The following is a 19,334-nucleotide window of genomic DNA, read 5'->3' on the forward strand; positions in this document are numbered from 1 at the left end:
ATGGAGATTTTCCTGGAAAAAATACTGGAGTGGGTTGCCATGCCCTCCTTCAGGGGATCTTCCCAACACAGGGTTCCCGCATTGTAGGTGTATTCCTTACCATCTGAGCCACCAGGGAAGTCCAAGGAACAGATTCAGATCAATTAAAATGAATTTATTAGGATCTATAATTTGAACCTTTTAAGGACAGGTTTAGGTTCTTTCATTTTAACTAAAGTGTGAACTAAAGTGTGCATTCAAAAAAATGAATAAGGGACTTGCCTGGGCATCTAGTGGTTGGGACTCTGAGCTTCCACTGCAGAGGGTGTGGATTCCAACCCTGGTCAGGGAATGAAGATCCAACATGTCCTGAGCCATGGCCAAAAAAAAAAAGAAAAAATGTAATGGAAAAACGAACAAATAAGATGTTTGCACATTCACCATAATTATCACTTTAATGAAAGTCTTCTGCCTTCTACAAAAGTATGAACAACAACTGCTAATGAAAGTGAAAGTGGAGAGTGAAAAAGTTGGCTTAAAGCTCAACATTCAGAAAACGAAGATCATGGTATCCGGTCCCATCACTTCGTGGGAAATAGATGGGGAAACAGTGGAAACAGTGTCAGACTTTATTTTTGGGGCTCCAAAATCACTGCAGACGGTGATTGCAGCCATGAAATTAAAAGACGCTCACTCCTTGGAAGGACAGTTATGAACAACCTAGACAGCATGTTAAAAAGCAGAGACATTACTTTGCCAACAAAGGTCTGTCTAGTCAAGGCTATGGTTTTTCCAGTGGTCATGTATGGATGTGAGAGTTGGACTGTGAAGAAAGCTGAGCACCAAAGAATTGATGCTTTTTAACTGTGGTGTTGGAGAAGACTCTTGAGAGTCCCTTGGACTGCAAGGAGATCCAACCAGTCCATCCTAAAGGAGCTCAGTCCTGGGTGTTCATTGGAAAGACTGATGCTAAAGCTGAAACTCCAATACTTTAGCCACCTCATGTGAAGAGTTGACTCATTGGAAAAGACCCTGATTCTGGGAGGGATTGGGGGCAGGAGGAGAAGGGGACGACACAGGATGAGATGGCTGGATGGCATCACCGACTTGAAGGACATAAGTTTGGGTAAACTCCGGGAGTTGGTGATGGACAGGGAGGCCTGGCATGCTGCGGTTCATGGGGTCACAAAGAGTTGGACACGACTGAAAGACTGAACTGAACTGAAGTCTTTTAGTCAGTACTTTCACATTCCAAGAAAAGCAAGCAGGATCTGGGGGTTTGTTGTATACTTGACTATCAAAATCTGATTCATAAACTTGCTAACAAGTCTTTCCTAAGGTTCAGTTCAGTTCAGTCACTCAGTTGTGTCCGACTCTTTGCGACCCCAGGACACCAGGCCTCCCTGTCCATCATCAACTCCCGGAGTCTACCAAACCCATGTCCATTGAGTCAGTGATGCCATCCAACCATCTCATCCTCTGTCAAGTATGGAGTTTCATCTTCAACATCAGTCCCTCCAATGAACACCCAGGACTGAGCTCCTTTAGGATGGACTGGTTGGATCTTCTTGCTATCCAAGGGACTCTCAAGAGTCTTCTCCAACATCTCAGTTCAAAAGCATCAATTCTTCGGTGCTCAGCTTTCTTCATAGTCCAACTCTCACATCCATACATGACCACTGGAAAAACCATAGCCTTGACTAGATGGACCATTGTTAGCAAAGTAATGTCTCTGCTTTTGAATATGCTGTCTAGGTTGGTCATAACTTTCCTTCCAAGGAGTAAGCGTCTTTTAATTTCATGGCTGCAATCACCATCTGCAGTGATTTTGGAGCCCAGAAAAATAAAGTCTGACACTGTTTCCTCTGTTTCCCCATCTATTTCCCATGAAGTGATGGGACTGGATTCCATGATCTTCGTTTTCTGAATGTTGAACTTTAAGCCAACTTTTTCACTCTCCTCTTTCACTTTCATCAAGAGATTCTTTAGTTCTTCGCTTTCTGCCATAAGGGTGGTGTCATCTGTGTATCTGAGGTTATTGATATTTCTCCCTGCAATCTTGATTCCAGCTTGTGCTTCTTCCAGCCCAGCGTTTCTCATGATGTACTCGGCATACAAGTTAAATAAGCAGGGTGACAATACACAGCCTTGACGTACTCCTTTTCCTATTTGGAACCACTCTGTTGTTCCATGTCCAGTTCTAATTGTTGCTTCCTGACCTGCATACGGATTTCTCAAGAGGCAGGTCAGGTGGTCTGGTATTCCCATCTCCTTCAGAATTTTCCACAGTTTATTGTGGTACACACAGTCAAAGACTTTGGCATAGTCAATAAAGCAGAAGTAGATGTTTTTCTGGAACTATCTTGCTTTTTCCATGATTCAGCAGATGTTGGCAATTTGATCTCTGCTTCCTCTGCCTTTTCTAAAACCAGCTTGAACATCAGGAAGTTCATGGTTCACCTATTGCTGAAGCCTGGCTTGGAGAATTTTGAGCATTACTTTACTAGCGTGTGAGATGAGTGCAATTGTGTGGTAGTTTGAGCATTCTTTGGCATTGCTTTTCTTTAGGATTGGAATGAAAACTGACCTTTTCCAGTCCTGTGGCCACTGCTGAGTTTTCCCAATTTGCTGACATATTGAGTGCAGCACTTTCACAGCATCATCTTTTAGGATTTGAAATAGCTCAACTGGAATTCCATCATCACCTCCACTAGCTTTGTTCATAGTGATGCTTCCTAAGGCCCACTTGGCTTCACATTGCAGGATGTCTGGCTCTAGGTGAGTGATCACACCATCGTGATTTTCTGAGTCGTGAAGCTCTTTTTTCTACAGTTCTTCTTGCCACATCTTCTTAATATCTTCTGCTTCTGTTAGGTCCATACCATTTCTGTCCTTTATTGAGCCCATCTTTGCATGAAATGTTCCCTTGGTATCTCTAATTTTCTTGAAGAGATCTCTAGTCTTCCATTTTACTCTTTTCCTCTGCTTCTTTGCATTGATCGTTGAGGAAGGCTTTCTTATCTCTTCTTGCTATTCTTTGGAACTCTGCATTCAAATGGGTATACCTTTCCTTTTCTCCTTTGCTTTTCGCTTCCTTTCTTTTCACAGCTATATTACCTTTTGTTTTGACTTTAACCTTGGTTCTCCTTTCATTGTAACATGTCCATGAGGGCAGGGTTAGTATTTGCTGAAGGACTGAATGGAGACCAGACCTTGGAGGGCATAGATATGGTCAGTAAAAATTCTACCCATTCAGACACGAGTTTAACCATGTCATGAATGTGGTACATCACAGTGGTTAAAAGTCCTGGCTTTGGGATCAGGAGGACTTGTGTTTGAATCTCACCTCTGCCACTTACTTGCTGAGTGAGCTGAGGCAAGTTACTTAACTTCTCTGAATCCCTTCTGCAATATCATATTTATACTGACATCACAGGGCTGGTGAAAAATTTTTTTAAATGATGGATATAAAGCATTTAGCATCCTAATAAAATATGGGCTTAATAAATGGTAGCAATTATTAAGTACTTAATGAAGGGGAAAGTTTGAATTATGGAATTTTTAGTATAGAATTATTACTCTAATATACATGTAATAACTAAACTACACATGGTGACTATCATAATGTTTGACAAAATTATCAACAGACATTTCTGAAAAACTATTTAATTTAGGGCAATCAGTGCCATAGGCTAAAAAGAAAAGAAGGCGTGAATAACTACTTAGTTGAAGAAAGAGATCTTAGTACAACCTAGTAAATGTCTTGAAAGGTTCTCCATAAATGACTATGTAAAAATCACTTGAATTAGCATTTCAGTTGTTTGTCTGCTAGAGCTCATAAGTATTTGGAAAAAAATGTCCTGAGTATTTTACTTATAATCTGTGATATACTACTAAGGGTCTATGAAAACTCATTTTTGAAATTTATTTTAAGAAACTTTTATCGGAGTATAATTGCTTTACACTTTCTGCTGTACAACAAAGTTAATCAGATGTATGTACACATATGTCCCATTCTTCTTGAACCTCCCTCCCATTTCCCCCGCCCCTCCCAAAAAGCCTCATTTTTTTGCTTCCCTGGTGGTTCAGATGGTAAAGAATCTGTCTGCAATGCAGGAGACCTGGGTTCAATCCCTGGGTTGGGAAGATCCCCTGAAGAAGGAAATGGCAACCCTGTCCAGTACTCTTGCATAGAGAAGTCCCATGGACAGAGGAGCCTGGCAGGCTACAGTCCATGGGGTCGCAAAGAGTCGGACACGGCTAAAGTGACTTAGCATGCACCAGGCACTGAGGTTTGTCAATCCCCTGGCATTATTTTATCCCTTCCTTCAGATGGAGCCAGTAATTAGAAATCTAAGTCAGTTCTGAATTAGGTATTCATGATAACTGAAGAAGGCAGCAGCTCAGAGAACATTCCAACAGAGCCCCATGACTGATACACTGGGAGGGAGCCTGGTTGACTCACAGAGAACAGCCTTGACCTTTCAACCTTGCAAATTCAAATGCAGTTTGTCATCCAATGTCAAATGAATTTGGCCGTGTGTAGGGCTGCAGGATGGAGAGATGTTGGCCTGGAAAAACTCGAGAGAACGTGAAAGAGGGGCATTGAAAACCAAAATCCACAAAATGGTTGAGAACGCACATCATTATGCGCCTAACAAATTCTTTTTCAAGATAATGGCCAGCCCTGTGATTCCTCAGGCAGTTCAGACTCTTAAACAGAAGAGGTCGAAGTGGGAAATTGATGCTAATTTTTTTCTCTCCTTGGCATTGGAATTATGGTTTTGTATTTCTGTTTCATCATCTCCTCTTGTCCCTTAAATGAAATCCTTCTGTTAGGAGTATTGTGGACTGAACTTCCTAGGTGGCGCTAGTGGTGGCAAAGAACGCACTGCCAATGCAGGAGATGGACGGGGCACAGGTTTGATCCCTGGGTCTGGAAGATCCCCTGAAGAAGGGCATGGCAACCCACTCCAGTATTCTTGCCTGGAGAATCCCATGGACAGAGGAGCCTGGTGGGCTACGGTCCATGGGGTCGCAAAGAGCTGCACACGACTGAAGCAATTTAGCACACATGCATTGTGGTCTACCTCTCATGCTGATCACCAGAGAAGAAAGGTTGAATTGCAACTGTCTTTCTTTCATTCCAGAAACTTATTCTTTCTCTGAGGACCTTTCTGAGTGGGTCAGGAGCCAGGACTGGACAGAACTCATCCTTTGGGAGAGGCTCAGGGAACCAAACATAAAATTAAAGCACCAAATCGCTCAAACTTTGTGAGGAGATGTCCTGGGGGTTTCAGAACTTCCACTATTTTTTCCATCCAGGGAATTTTCAGCAGACCTAGCATTATCCCAAAGAGCATCCTCAAAGTAAGTTTTTTTTTTTTGGCTGTAGTTTCTAACTTGCTTAATGGCATCATTAATTGAGTACTGGATGTAAAGACTGGAATGCACTGGAAGCCCTATGAGTTATGACATGCAGTAAGTTTTTTATTTGGCATCTGGAGTTCATTATTAACATCCATTTGAAAGCTTACAATTATGAAATAGAATGACCTTGTAAATAGCCACAAATAGTTTTCCAGTGAATTCTTTGCATGGCACACACTAACTCATGGAAGTTATTTGAATGATAAAGAGTAAAGAAAAAAAAACCTCGATGAGTTTACTCTTTCTCTTATCTATTTTATCTTGAAGTGTTTTTAAAATTTCTTTCCTCCCAAGATAAAGGAAATATTCAAAAGTCCCACCTCCACTTGTCAGAGACACTTCTTATAAGGGTTGCCTCTATAATTACAAAGAGGATTCCTCTCCTTCATTAGTGGGGAACTCAATGGCCAGAAATTCGCCATGACTCAGAGTAATTATGCTCTTGAATATTTGGAAAGATAAACTTTTTTCTAAAAAGAGTGATCATGAAAATCATACTTCTTGCTTTCTTCCCCACTTTTATTGATATGAAGCTGGGTTTAAACCATAACAGGAAAAGAGACTTCTCTGGTGGTCCAGTGGTTAAGACTCTGTGCTGCGAATGCAGGGGGCAGAAGTTCAATCCCTGGTTGGAGAAGTAAGATCCTACATATCCAGTTCTTGTTGTTTAGTCACTAAATTGTGTCTGACACTTTGTGACCCCATGAACTGCAGCATGCCAGGCTTCCCTGTCCTTCCCTATTTCCCTAATATGTATCTTTTAGGATTTAAAATAGCTCAGCTGGAATTCCATCACCTCCACTAACTTTGTTTGCAATAATGCTTCCTAAGGCAACTTGACTTCACACTCTAGGATGTCTGATTTAGATGTTGTGGTTAACCAGGTCATTAAATGAGAATAATAATGATAACAATCATACCTGGCTCACTGGGCTGCTATGAGGAATAAATGAAACAATGTTGGTTAAATGTTTAGTATCTGATATCAAAAGGGCAGACAACAATGGTAATTACTAATCTGTGCATCCTGTAAATGTCACCTGCTTTGTATCCATCCTCAGTTCACAGGTCTCCATGGAGATGTCATACTCCCTCTTAGTAGGTAACAACTTTTACAGTTTACTGTTCTCAGACTTCTAGTAATATTAATACTTCCTTGGCAACTAAGGGAGTGGGGGTGGGGAGCGGAGACAACTGCTTTCAAGACAGAAACAGAATACTATAGTTAAGTCACTCATGACAGACAATTTCAAGTGCATTGTTCATATGTGTCTTTCTTGCATTCATGTTAAACACCGGGCAACAGAGCTGTGAATAAAGAAAAAAGAAAAACACTGAAAGGAAGAGACAGCCTGGCAGGAGTGTGTGTAAAGGAATCAGATTCTCTGCTGTTTTCTTTTCTTTTTTTTTTTGATGTGGACCGTATTTATAGTCTTTATTGGATTTGTTTACAATATTGCCTCTGTTTTGTATTTTGTTTTTTTGGGCTCAATCCATGTGGGATCTTAGATCTCCAGTCAGGGATAGAACCCGAACCCCCAGCATTGGAAGGTGAAGTCTTAACCACTGGACCATCAGGGAAGTCCCTCTGCTGTTTTCTTGAACCAAAATAACATGAGTTGGATATTGCTGTTCTTTACTTGGAAAGTGAAGGGGAAAGAAAACGTCCAATGTAAAAGTTCACTGAAGAGAATATGTATCAACATTTGAACTCTGATATGAGTATTTACTTATCTTTCCAAAACGGAGTAGGGACATACTCACTTTTCCCTAAGTTCACAATTGTGAACAGGTCGTACTCTTGCCTGGAAAATCCCATGGACGGAGGAGCCTGGTGGGCTGCAGTCCACGGGGTCACTAAGAGTCGGACACGACTGAGCAACTTCACTTTCACTTTCATTTAAGACATCAGAGCCGCCAGCCTGGCAGGAGAGCTCAGGAATACTGGAAAAAGTCTTAACGCACTTGCACCACCATCCCTATCTTAACCTCAGCAGTTATCAAAAGAGGACTCCAGTTGGGTTCCTCTCTGCTCCCTGCACCCCAAAGGGCAAACCGTGTCTCAGTGGGGAGCACCAGGGTCTCCCTTCACTCCAGATTCCTTAATCGGGTTCCTCAAGACTATTCGGAGAAGGCTCAAACACACAGTGGTGATTTTCTTTGTTGTCAGGAGCCTGCAAGCCCCCTTTCATCTTATTAAAATTATACCCTTTCTGCCAAGATTGAAAAGAAAATCAGGAATTTGTAACTGTATCTCACTCAACCCCTTCCAAATTGGGGAGAGTGTTTGATCAGCCCTTCTCGGCTTACAGAACTATTCTGTAGGGCGTCTGTTTCCCACACCTGCCCTCCCCACATGCCAAGATGGGAACCATCCTCAAGGATTAAAATAAAGATTAAACTCCAAGTGGCAGACATGGGGTTCAGAGCTTTATACACGTTATTTCCTTAACACTCCCAACACCCCCCGAGAAGGAGGTGTTAGTATTATTGTATGTGTGTTTTTTTTTAACATCTCAATTTTCCAGATGACACTTGGGGAAGCAAAGAAACCTGACCACAGTTAAACAGCTACCAAGTTTCAGGGTGGAGATTTGACCCCAGGCAGCCTGATATCAGGGCTTCCGGGAGATGTGAATTCAGTTCCTGGGTCAGGAGTATCCCTTGGAGGAGGGCATGCGACCCACTCCAGTATTCGCTTGGAGAATCCCACAGATAGAGGAGCCTGGCGGGCTATAGTCAATAGGGCTGCAAAGAGTCAGACACAACTGAAGTAACTTGGTACGCGTGCAGCCTGACATCAGACCCCAAGTGTTAGCCTCTATTCTAACCTGACTCTCAGAACTCCATCTGGCTGGGCAAAGATACTATGTGACTAGAAGATCTAAAGTCCACTCTGATAGCAACACACGTGACAGCCAGCAACCAACTGGCCATGTGGGGCTTCAGTCTGGCCCCCTGAGGCCACCTCCCTGACCCTGGGCTGGATCTCAGGAGGGATAGTCCAAATAGGATTGGTAGTTGGGGGGTGGATAGTCATCTGAAATTGTTTCAAGTTTATGTGCCAAATCTTCGAAAATGTAAATCAATTTTTGAATGCACTTAATCTTCTAAAATACATTTGTATTAAATTACATTGACTTGTCATGGGTCAGAATGCCCTTTCTTTTCATCCATCTTTTTATTGTTGCCAAAACAATGCTCTATAAGCATAGACTTCAAATCTGTCACAGCCCCCAGAGTTATCAACTTTAGGATGAGCTCCTTGATGGCATTGTTTCACCAGGTCATTTTTGGGAGATAGGTTTTTGGTTTCTCTTCATTTGCATGTTATCTTGGATTATTCTCGTTTGTGGAGTTGTAGAAAAATGACAGGCTGATATCTCTTTAGTATGAGATTAACAAATGACCCAAGAAAAACACTCCATGCATCAAAAGCATTCTTCCCCTCATCTGTCCATTTTATATAGGTGTCCACTTATATTCCGAGGAAAGTAAGTTGTGTCCGTAAATGTGAACTCACACATTTCCTGTGTTTAGCTCAACAGTTTGGTGGAATCATCAGGTTCTGGTGGCAATTTCTATACTTCTTTAAACACAGGCATCAATCAGGATACAGACCATAATAAGCATTCTGAAAAAGCTGTACATTAAGAGGTAAAAACTGCTTGAGGAATCACAAATATTTATTCTAAAGCAGACCTTAGTTCAGTTAGGGCTATTTGCTGACAGTGGTCATCTATTCAACACCCCAAACCTATCCCAATAGGAGCTAGTTCATAATTCCAATGGGCAGTCCACGCTTATTTTCAAAGGAGAAAAACCCGGGTAGAAAAAACAAATACATGTTAAGCACTTGAAATTATATGACTGATTATGTGGGTCTACAATGGACCTAAAGGAGCTTTATAAAGTGTTCCTGATGACCAGGTGTTGTGGAGCTGCTTGTCAGCAGCCATGTGGCACGATGGGAACCCCCTACTATCATCATCAGTGAAAGTGTCCATACATAACAGCCCCATGTAACCTCATCTTTCAAGGCGCTAATGAGATCATGTGACTGTAAGTGCTTTGTAAACCACAAATTACTACAAAGATGCCAGTGATTATTTAAATTTTAAACTATACCTTAGGGTTTATAACATTTCTCCTGATTTCCTGAGGTGGGAAAGTTAAACTCTCTCTCCCCTGATGCTTCACATCCTAAATGGAGTGAAGAAGGAGGAATTAGGGACAGTTAACTGTTCACACAGCTCTCATCAAGTGCCCAACACAAATGGCCCATCAGTTAGATGCTGTTGATGGCTGAGTCTGAGTAGGGTAGGTATGGACCTGCCCATGAGCATTTTTTGAGCTGGAAGGACATTCAAGATGACATTTTCAAAGAAGCTGTACTGTGATGGAGAAAGCAGGGACATGGGATTCAGGAAAGCGCAGGTTCAAATACAGGCTGTGGAACCTGAGAGCTCTGGGAACTTGGGTAAGTTATTAAATCACAATTTCTCTGTCTGTGAAAGGGAAAATAATACCCTCATCTTGCCGGACACAGTGGCGAATTCTTGACCTGAAAGAAACGCTAAAATCATCAATGGCCAGCACAGCTGGGTGAGAAAAAAGTCCCACAGATTAATCGGAAAATAAAGAGAAAAATATTGACAAATCTTAAGTTTCTAGTACTCCAGATATTTAAAACAGATAAAGATGATCTCAAGCATATTTGGTGTTCCTGAAGTAGAGAATTCAAAAATATGGGACAGAAAGAGTGAATACTCAAAGATGCAATGAAAGAAAAAATTTCCAGGGGACTGAACCAGCACCCCTGCATTGAAAAGTCAAGTCTTAACCACTGGACTGCCAGGCAAGTCCTTCCTCAGGCTATCTTGAGGAAGGTTTTCTCCTCTCGACCTAGACCTTCCTCCTCCCGACAGAGGTACAGCGGGTCTCTCTTCCATCCCCTTTCCCTTCAGGGATGCCTTATGTATGCAGGAGCGATGCCTTGTTCTGCCTGGCAGTAAAGGCCTGACTGAGCAGGTGAGCCTGAGGTTGTCGCACATCAGCGATACCTGATGTGCATTTGCTCAATTCTCATGTTCAGTGTTAGGAAATCCACTGCCGCCGTACATCTCAGGCAGCATTTCCTTTCCAAGTTTTATCAGCAAACAAAGCGAATATTCTCATTTTCATCTGCTTGAATACTTATCTCAAAACTGCTTCCAAACTCAAGCAGGGACAAGTTGAGGCTCTCACTGGGTGCTTTCTAACCCCCAAAACAAAGACTCACTCTTGTATCTGTTGCAGCTTCTAGCAAAGCTCATCGTACAGACAGACACTCAAAAAGCATTTATCAAATAGAATCCAAAGGTGTAACTGATGTGCATAAAATTGACATACTAAAATTTTTCTTATGCTTATGTGTATCAACTATAAAAATAATTATCTTAGTGTCTCTGTGAGACTAACAAAATACAATATATTTCATATATAACAGAAAACATTTATTTCCTATTTACATTTCCATTTTTATGTAAATCATTGCACATCATATCACATATCAAAAAAGAAAAGAAAGGAAAAATATAAACTTTAAAAGTCAGTGAAGAAAGCATCATAGTGTATGATAATCAGCAGTCTCGAAGCTCTCGTTTCTTGCTCTTTTTAGATTTTTTGCTTGTTTCTTGACGAATGGTGTCATACTCCAAAACGGCCATGTTGGAAAGTCTCTGTAAGTACTGAGATGATGCTCCAGCGAGAGGATCGCTGAAGCCAGAACCTGTAAACAAACAACAAACAAAGAACACTTATTACAATTGAATTAAGCACACATGAACGATACTCTCTTTAGAGTACAAATGAAATATCTTTTCCTCAAATGACCATTAAACACCACTAGGCTGCCGTCTATGGGGTCACACAGAGTCGGACACGACTGAAGCGACTTAGCAGCAGCAACAGCAGTTCTTCATATAACACATTCTTTGAAGTAGAGATGAAAGCCACTTAAGTTTCTAAGCGAGTGGAATGGCAAAGTGAAAGCATTCAGTCGTTCAGTCCTGTCCAGCTCTTTGTGACCCCATGGACTGTAGCCCGCCAGGATCTTCTGTCCATGAGGATTCTCCAGGCAAGAATACTGGAGTGGGTTGCCATTCCCTTCTCCACAGGATCTTCCTGACCCAGGAATCGAACCTGGGTCTCCTGCACTGCAGGCTGATTCTTCACCGCCTGAGCCACAGGGATGACAAGTCATCCAAAAAATATTGAACTCAAAAATGCTCAATGCCGGTATTTAATGATATAAAACTAAATCAGAGTTTGTTATCATCTCCAAATAAAACCATTTCTCATAAATGTTAAGTGAAGTAAAACAGTAAAGTTATAAAATAAGTCACTCACTGAAACAGCAATAATGAAGTTTCTATTATAGAAGGAGAATAATAACAATAATAATAGATAACATTAATTGAATGATCTCTTGTATGTCAAGTATTTTTCATCTATATCATCTACACATCAATACTATGAAGTCAGTAACTAGTACTGTCTTGGATTACAGATTTAAAAAAGAGTTTAGAAATTGTTAGAGGCAGGATTTAAATCAAGATCCATCATTCAAAGTTCCTATGTAATATGTATAAATTCTTCTATTTAGAAACATACAAGGCTTTAATAGTAATAGACTGATCCATATTTCTTTAAAATACTATTATTTAACTGCAGTTTCAAGTGCCAAAAATAAAAACTGTCTTCAGTTCTCCAATGCAGTTGGTATTTTTGTTTGTTTTATTTCAGTGTGTAATTAGAGTGGAAATTTCAGAGAAAGAGTAGAGGGGAAGAGCTGAGCAGGATTCCAGTTCTTAGCAGTACAATGAACTGGACACTTAGAGTCTCTGGCTGCAAAAAGTAGATTCTAAGAATTATTGGAGAAGGAAATGACAATCCACTGCAGTATTCTTTCCTGGAAAATCCCATGGACAGAGGAGAAAACAGGGCTACAGTTCATGGGGTCAAAAAGAGCCGGACACAACTGAGAGACTGAGCACTGAGCAAGCATTAAGCAAACCTCAAAACAATTCAAAGAACTGGTATCATACAGACCAATGCAATTAAATTGGAAACTAACAATAAATTCTAAGATTCTCAAATATTTAGAAATATATACACATTCTAAACTATTCACTCATCAAAAATAAACTGTAATAAACATTAAAAATACTTATAACTGATAAAGAAAAATTACAAAACTTGTGTGATGTAGCAAAAGTTGTACATAGAAAGGTTTATACCTTAAGATTCCTGTTTTAGAAAAGAAGATTGAAATTAATAAGCTCAATATAAGACATACATTAGGAAAAGAACAACCCAAAGAATATGGATGTGCTTAGTCGCTCGGTGGCGGGTGACTCTTTTCGAGCCTGTGGATTGTAGCCCACCAGGCTCTTCTGGCCATGAAGTTTTCCAGGCAAGAATACTGGAGTGGGTTGCCATTTCCTTCTCCAAAAGAATATGGAAGAAAGGATGTAATACAGGAAAGAAAATTCAATGAAGTAGAAAACAAACTTACAAAAAGAAAAATTTTTTTAAAGATAAAAATTCTTCCTTGAAAAAACTAATAAAAAAGGGAAATTCTCTGGTTCAATTAATTAAGAAAAAAAACAGAAGACCTAAATAACTAATATTAGGAGAAGTACAGATGGAACAAAAACTAAACTTCATGCCAATAAATTTGAAAATGTAGACAAAACTGCAAAATTCTAGAAAATATAACTTACCAAAATTGATGGAAGGAGAATTACAATGCCTTAAGAGTCCTAAAATTAAAATGATTGAATTAATATTAAAAAATTCCTCTAAAGAAAACAAGTGATCCAAATAATTTTACAAATGAACTCTATCAGACTTTCAAGGTAGAAATCATTCCAATTTTAGGTCATATCCTTCAGAGAAAAGAAAAAGCAGAATACTCCCCAGTTTATTTCATGAAGGCATTATAATCTTGACACTGAATTCAGGCAAAGAGAAAATTAGTGGTAGTCTCACTTATTAAGATAGATTTTAAAAACCTAGCAAAATATTAAATATGGTAGTACACAAAATGATAATGAATTATGCCTTAAATGTGGGTATCCCAGGGATGTAAAACTGGCTGAACATTAAAAAAAAATCTACAAATGTCATTTTTCACATTAGAAAATTAAACAGAAAATCACAAGATCATTTCAATCAATTCAGAAGAAAATGTTTGATAAAATTAAACTTTCATTTGTTTTTAAAATAAAAAACTCTGAGCAAATTAAAGAGAATTTCTTTATCTTGATAAAGGATATCTATGCAAAACATACACTACACATCATTCTTTATGAGAAAACATTAAGGGAGTTTCCTTTAAAATCAGAAACAAGTCAAAGATGCCTATTTTTCATTTCTATCCACCACTGTATTGGTGGTCCCTAGTCAGCTTAGTAAAATTAGAGAAATGAAAGCTTGGGTGGGGGATAGGAAAAACCTTTGGAAAGAAAGAATAAAACTGACATCATTCACATATGGTAATCTACACAAAGAACTAAAAAATTATATATTTCATATATTAATATATATACACAATATAAAACATAAATCAAGAAATAACAAGAGACTTTATCAAGGTGGATGACTGGAAGATTAAATTGTAAAAATTAACTACATTTCCAAATATCTGCAAGAGAAAGCTATAAATTTTAATCGTAAAAGAATTATGGCAGACTACTAATGATCTTTTCAAAACTTTTTACTCTTTCCAAAACAGAATTTTAGCTGAGGACAAGGCCAGCTAAAAGGGAGAGATTACCTTTCTCAGCTTGCTTTAGAGCTAAGTATAGCTTTGTTAGTGAATGTGAACCAATACGATATGAGCAAATGTGCAAATTTTAAAACTATAGTCCTCTTATCCTAGACTTCTGGACTTACTGTTTTTGTGGGATGTATTTGATAACTGCTTCAATCTCCTCAATAGTTCTACTACAGCTCTGCACAGCCTGTCCCTTGTTCATGATTCAGTCTGGGTAGGCTGTACGTTTCTATGAACTTACCCATTTTTTTCTAGGTTCCCCAATTTGTTGACATAATTGTTCACAGTAGCTTCTTATAATCCTTTTTATTTCTGTAATCAGTTATGATGTCTCCTCTTTCATTCCGAATTTTAACTATTTGTGTCTTCTCTGTTTTTTTCTAGTGTAACCGAGGATTTGTCAACTTTATCTTTTCTAAAAATTGAGTCTTGGTCCTGTTGATTTGTTTTCTGTTCTGTTTCACTTTGTTGTTTTTGCTGTTTAGTCACTGAGTCATGTCCCACTCTGTTGCAACCCCATGGACTGTAGCCCACCAGGCTCCTCTGTTCATGGGATTTCCCAGACAAGAACACCGGAATAAGTTGCCACTTCCTTCTCCAGGGGATCTTCCCAACCCAGGGATTGATCCTGCATCTCCTGCAATGCAGGCAGATTCTTGTCACTGAGTCACCAAGGAAGCTCATTTGTCTTTTCTCTAATGTTTATTATTTTCTTCCTTCTGCTAAGTTTGGGCTTAATTTATTCTTCTTTTTCTAATTCCTTGAGGTGTAAGTTTATGTGGTTCACTCAAGATCCTTTTTTTTTTTAATGTGTTTGCCACTATAAATTTCACTCAGCACATTGCTTTTGCTGCAATCTATACGTATGTTGCATTTTTAAATTTTTATTTGTTCCCAGATATTTCAAAATTCCCTTGTGACTTTTTCTTTGACCCATTAGTTGTTTGAGTGTACTGTTTACTGTAGGTTTTTTAAAGACCATCTTTATCAAATTAAGAAAGTTCCCTTCTACTCATAGTTTGCTAAAAATATTTTTAATCATGAATATTGAATCCTATTAAAATATCTTTTACAATTATTAAAGAGAACATATGCAGTTTCTCCTTTATTCTATTAACAAGATGATAGACATCAATTGCTTTTCTAATGTTAAATCAATCTCACATTTCTTAGATAAATCTGACATGGTATGTTGCATTATCCTTCTTATATATCACTGAATTTGAATTGATAAGTCTTGTTTAGAATTTTTATTTCTATTTTCTTAAGAAAAATTGGTCTATAATTTTAAGTTTCTTATAAGGTCAAAGCTAGGTTTTAGAATCAAGGTTAGTGACCTGATAAAATGGGTATTCAAGTGTTCCTTCTTTTCCTATTTTCTGGAATTATTTATATCACACAGCTTTTTAAAATTGAATGTTGGATAAAGAAGTTATGATACATATATACAATGGAATATTTCTCAGCCATAAGAAGGAATGAATGTGAGTCAGCTGAACTGAGGTGGATGAACCTAGAGCCTGTTATACAGAGTGAAGTAAGTCAGAAAGAGAAAAACGAATATCGGATATTAACACATAACATATGTGGAATCTAGAAGAATGGTACTGATGAACCTATTTGCAGGCAGGAATAGAGATGCAGCTGCAGGGGAAGGACTAGAGGACACAGCGGGGAAAGGAGAGGGTGGGACAGACAGAAAGCAGCATCAACATACATGCATTACCTTGTGTAAAGCAGGTGACCAGTGGGAAGCTGCGATATAGCACAGGGAGCTCAACCCAGAAGGGTGGGATGAGGGGTGGGTGGGAAAGAGGCTCCAGAGGGAGGGGATATGCGTAGACTTATGACTGATTCGTGTTGCTGTATGGCAGAAATCAACACAACAGTTGTAAAGCAATTATCCTCCAATTAAAAATAAATATATAAATGCTGGAAGAATTTACCAGTGCCAATTCTGCTAGGTTGTGGTTTCTTTTTTTTTATATGATACTGATAATCTCTCTCTCTCCTGTCAGTCTTGCTAGACATTTATCAATTTTATTCATGTTTTTAAAAAACTAACATTTGGCTCTTGTTGATTTTTCCTGATTGAATATTTGTTTTCTACTTTGTTGATTTTTGCTCTTGATTACTTTTTCATTTTCTTTGAATTTAATATGCTGTTCTTTTGTTAAATTCTTGAGACTGATAATCTCTCTCTCTCCTGTCAGTCTTGCTAGACATTTATCAATTTTATTCATGTTTTTAAAAAACTAACATTTGGCTCTTGTTGATTTTTCCTGATTGAATATTTGTTTTCTACTTTGTTGATTTTTGCTCTTGATTACTTTTTCATTTTCTTTGAATTTAATATGCTGTTCTTTTGTTAAATTCTTGAGATTAATATTAAAATCATTGCTTATTAAGCCTTTCATCTTTTCTAATACAGGTACTTCATGCTTTAAGTTTCCCTAAAAGCTATGTTTTTACTATACCCGAGGAGTTTTGACGTATCATATTTTCATCATCCTTCAGTTCAAACTAATATGTAAATTCCACTGTATTTCTCCTTTGACTCACAAGTTACTTAAAAGTACATTTCTTAATACCCAAACCTCTGTGGGATTTTATAATTATTTTTAATTACTGATTTCTAGTTTAATTCCACTGCAGTCTTATTTGATATTTGCTTAAAAATCTCCTATAATGTCTACTTTCCTTTTCATTATATTCCTTTGATCTTTGTGTATTTTATGTTAATAGAGCATACAAATTTAGGATGGTTAAATCTTTCTGTTGTATTAATCCTTCTGTTACTATGAAATATCACTCTACTGTGCATAATACTTCCTGCTTTGAAGTTTATTTTGTTTGATGTTAGTGTAGCTATAACAAGCTTTCTTTTAATTACCATTTACATGGTTTATATTTTTCTATCCTTTTATTTTCGATCTTTCCTGCCCTTTTAAGGTGTGCTTCTTATAACCTGGGTTGAGAAAATCCCCTGGAGAAAAAGGAAAGGCTACCCACTCCAGTATTCTGGCCTGGAGAATTCTATGGACTCTATAGTCCATGGGATCGCAAAGAGTCAGACATGACTGAGCGACTTTCACTTCACTTCACTTCACTTCACTTCTTATAACCAGCATATAATTATTTTTATTAGTCTGATGGGTTTTGTTTTTAGCTGAAATATTTAGTCCACTTATATCCAATGTATTTATTGCATGTTTAATTTTAATATTACTAGTTGTTTTCTATTTGTCCTATTTCATATTTCTTTTTTTCCTCTTTTCTTGCTTTGATGATTAAATATTTTTTACTTTTCTATTTCCCTATAATCTTGTTACTTGTATCCTTTTCTTTTAGTGGTTATCATACAGATTTTATCATACCTCTTTGACATATTACAATTGACTTTTTAAAAGAAATTTTATTTCTTGGTTGTGCTATGTGGTGTGTGGGATCTTCTCCCCAATCAGGAAGCATAGAGTCTTAACCACTGGACCACCAAGGGGAAGTCCCTACAATCTACTTTAACTTAATTACTATATTTCAAATAATGCAAGGAGCTTACAACATTTTAACTCCATGTATGCCCCATCCCACTTCTGTGGTATTACTGTATTTCATTTCTACATATATTTTAAACTTCTTAAGATAATCCTACTGCTACTGCTTCTCTTTCCTTTACAAGTTGTCATGCTTTCCTCTTGTATCATTATTTCTTTAATATTTCTTTTAGTGTAGCTCTACTGACAATTAAATCTTTCAACTTCCATTTGAATAATAATGTCTTTATTTTGTTTTTACTTTTAAGGATATTTTCATTGTATATTCAAATTGAGTTTGGCAGTTACTGTCATTCAGCACTTGAAAATACCACTGCTTTGTCTTCTTGCTTCCATTGTCTCCATTGGAAAGTCAGTTGTATGTCTTACCATTGCTCTGCAGAAGAGAACTTATCTTTTTTCTTTTTTTTTTTTAATATTTAGCCTTTTTACTATAATGTGACTAACTATGATTTTCTTTGTTGCTATTCTGCTGGAGGTTCATAGAATTTTTGTATCCATTGTTTGGTATTTTTCAGTCAATTTGGGAAATTCTCAGCCAGTAAGTAAATACTGCTTGTCTCACTTTCTCTTGCTCCTCTTAATCTGGAATTAGAATTATACATGTGTAAAGTAGTTTTATCTTATCACATATTGTCTTTGCATATTCTGTTCTGTATTATCTTTCTCTCTTCACTTTAATTGGGTACTTTCATAATGCTCTATCTTTCATTTTACTAATCCTATAATATAGTTTTCCATATTTTACCAATTTTATTGAGGCATATATGATACAAATTGTGTATGTTTAAAATATACCACTGATGACTTGCTTCCCTGGTAAGACAGTAAAGAAACCGCCTACAATGCAGGAGACCTGGGTTCGATCCCTGGGTTGGGAAGATCCCCTGAAGAAGGAAATGGCAACCCACTCTAGCATTCTTGCCTGGAGAATTCCACAAACTGAGGAGCCTGGCAGACTATGGTCCATAGGGTCGCAATGAGTCAAACACTGAGCAACTCTCACTCACTCACTCACTCACTGATGACTTGATATACATACACATTGTAAAATGATTATCATAATTAAGTTAGTTAACACATCAATCATCTTACTTGTTTACCTTTTTGAGGAGCAGAGGAGATGAGAACACTTAAAATTCTACTTGCTCAGCAAACTTCAATACACCATATAGTATTACCAACTTCAGTCACCATGCTGTACATTATATCTCCAAAACAGCTCCCCATTTTCCTCAGTCCCCACTCACTGATAACCACTATTCTACCCTGTCTCTGTTTGACATTTTAAAAAATTCTACATATAAGTGATACCATGCGGTATTTGTCTTTCTCTATCTGACTTATTTCACTTGTATAAAGTGTTCTGGGTTCATCCACACTGTTACAAAGGTAGGATTTCCTTATTTTTTTATGTCAAAGTAATATTCCATTGGGTATATATATATACACTGCATCTTCTTTATCCATTTATCTGTCAATGGACACCTAGGTTGTTTCCATATCCTGGCTGTTGTGAATAATGCTGCAGTGAATATGTGAGTTCAGAT

At 38.0% G+C, this 19,334-nt stretch overlaps 1 protein-coding gene across 6 annotated transcripts in view; it reads right to left on the reverse strand.

The window, feature by feature from the left end:
* Window positions 1–10,882: 10,882 nt before the first annotated feature.
* C14H8orf89 (chromosome 14 C8orf89 homolog) overlaps window positions 10,883–19,334 on the reverse strand; it is a 30,261-nt gene continuing 21,809 nt past the window's right edge. For 4 of the 6 annotated variants that reach the window (XM_059874446.1, XM_010812109.4, XM_059874444.1 and 1 more), the window contains 2 exons: window positions 13,176–13,214; window positions 10,883–11,179 (listed from right to left, as the gene is read on the reverse strand). In XM_059874446.1, coding sequence (XP_059730429.1) covers window positions 11,031–11,179; window positions 13,176–13,214 — 188 coding nt within the window. In that variant the 3' untranslated portion in view covers window positions 10,883–11,030. The remainder of the gene's footprint in view (window positions 11,180–13,175; window positions 13,215–19,334) is intronic. The other 2 variants (XM_059874448.1, XM_059874447.1) reach the window with 1 other exon arrangement.

Source organism: Bos taurus, chromosome 14 (assembly GCF_002263795.3).
Source record: "Bos taurus isolate L1 Dominette 01449 registration number 42190680 breed Hereford chromosome 14, ARS-UCD2.0, whole genome shotgun sequence".
In the NCBI taxonomy this organism is placed as follows: Eukaryota; Metazoa; Chordata; class Mammalia; order Artiodactyla; family Bovidae; genus Bos; species Bos taurus.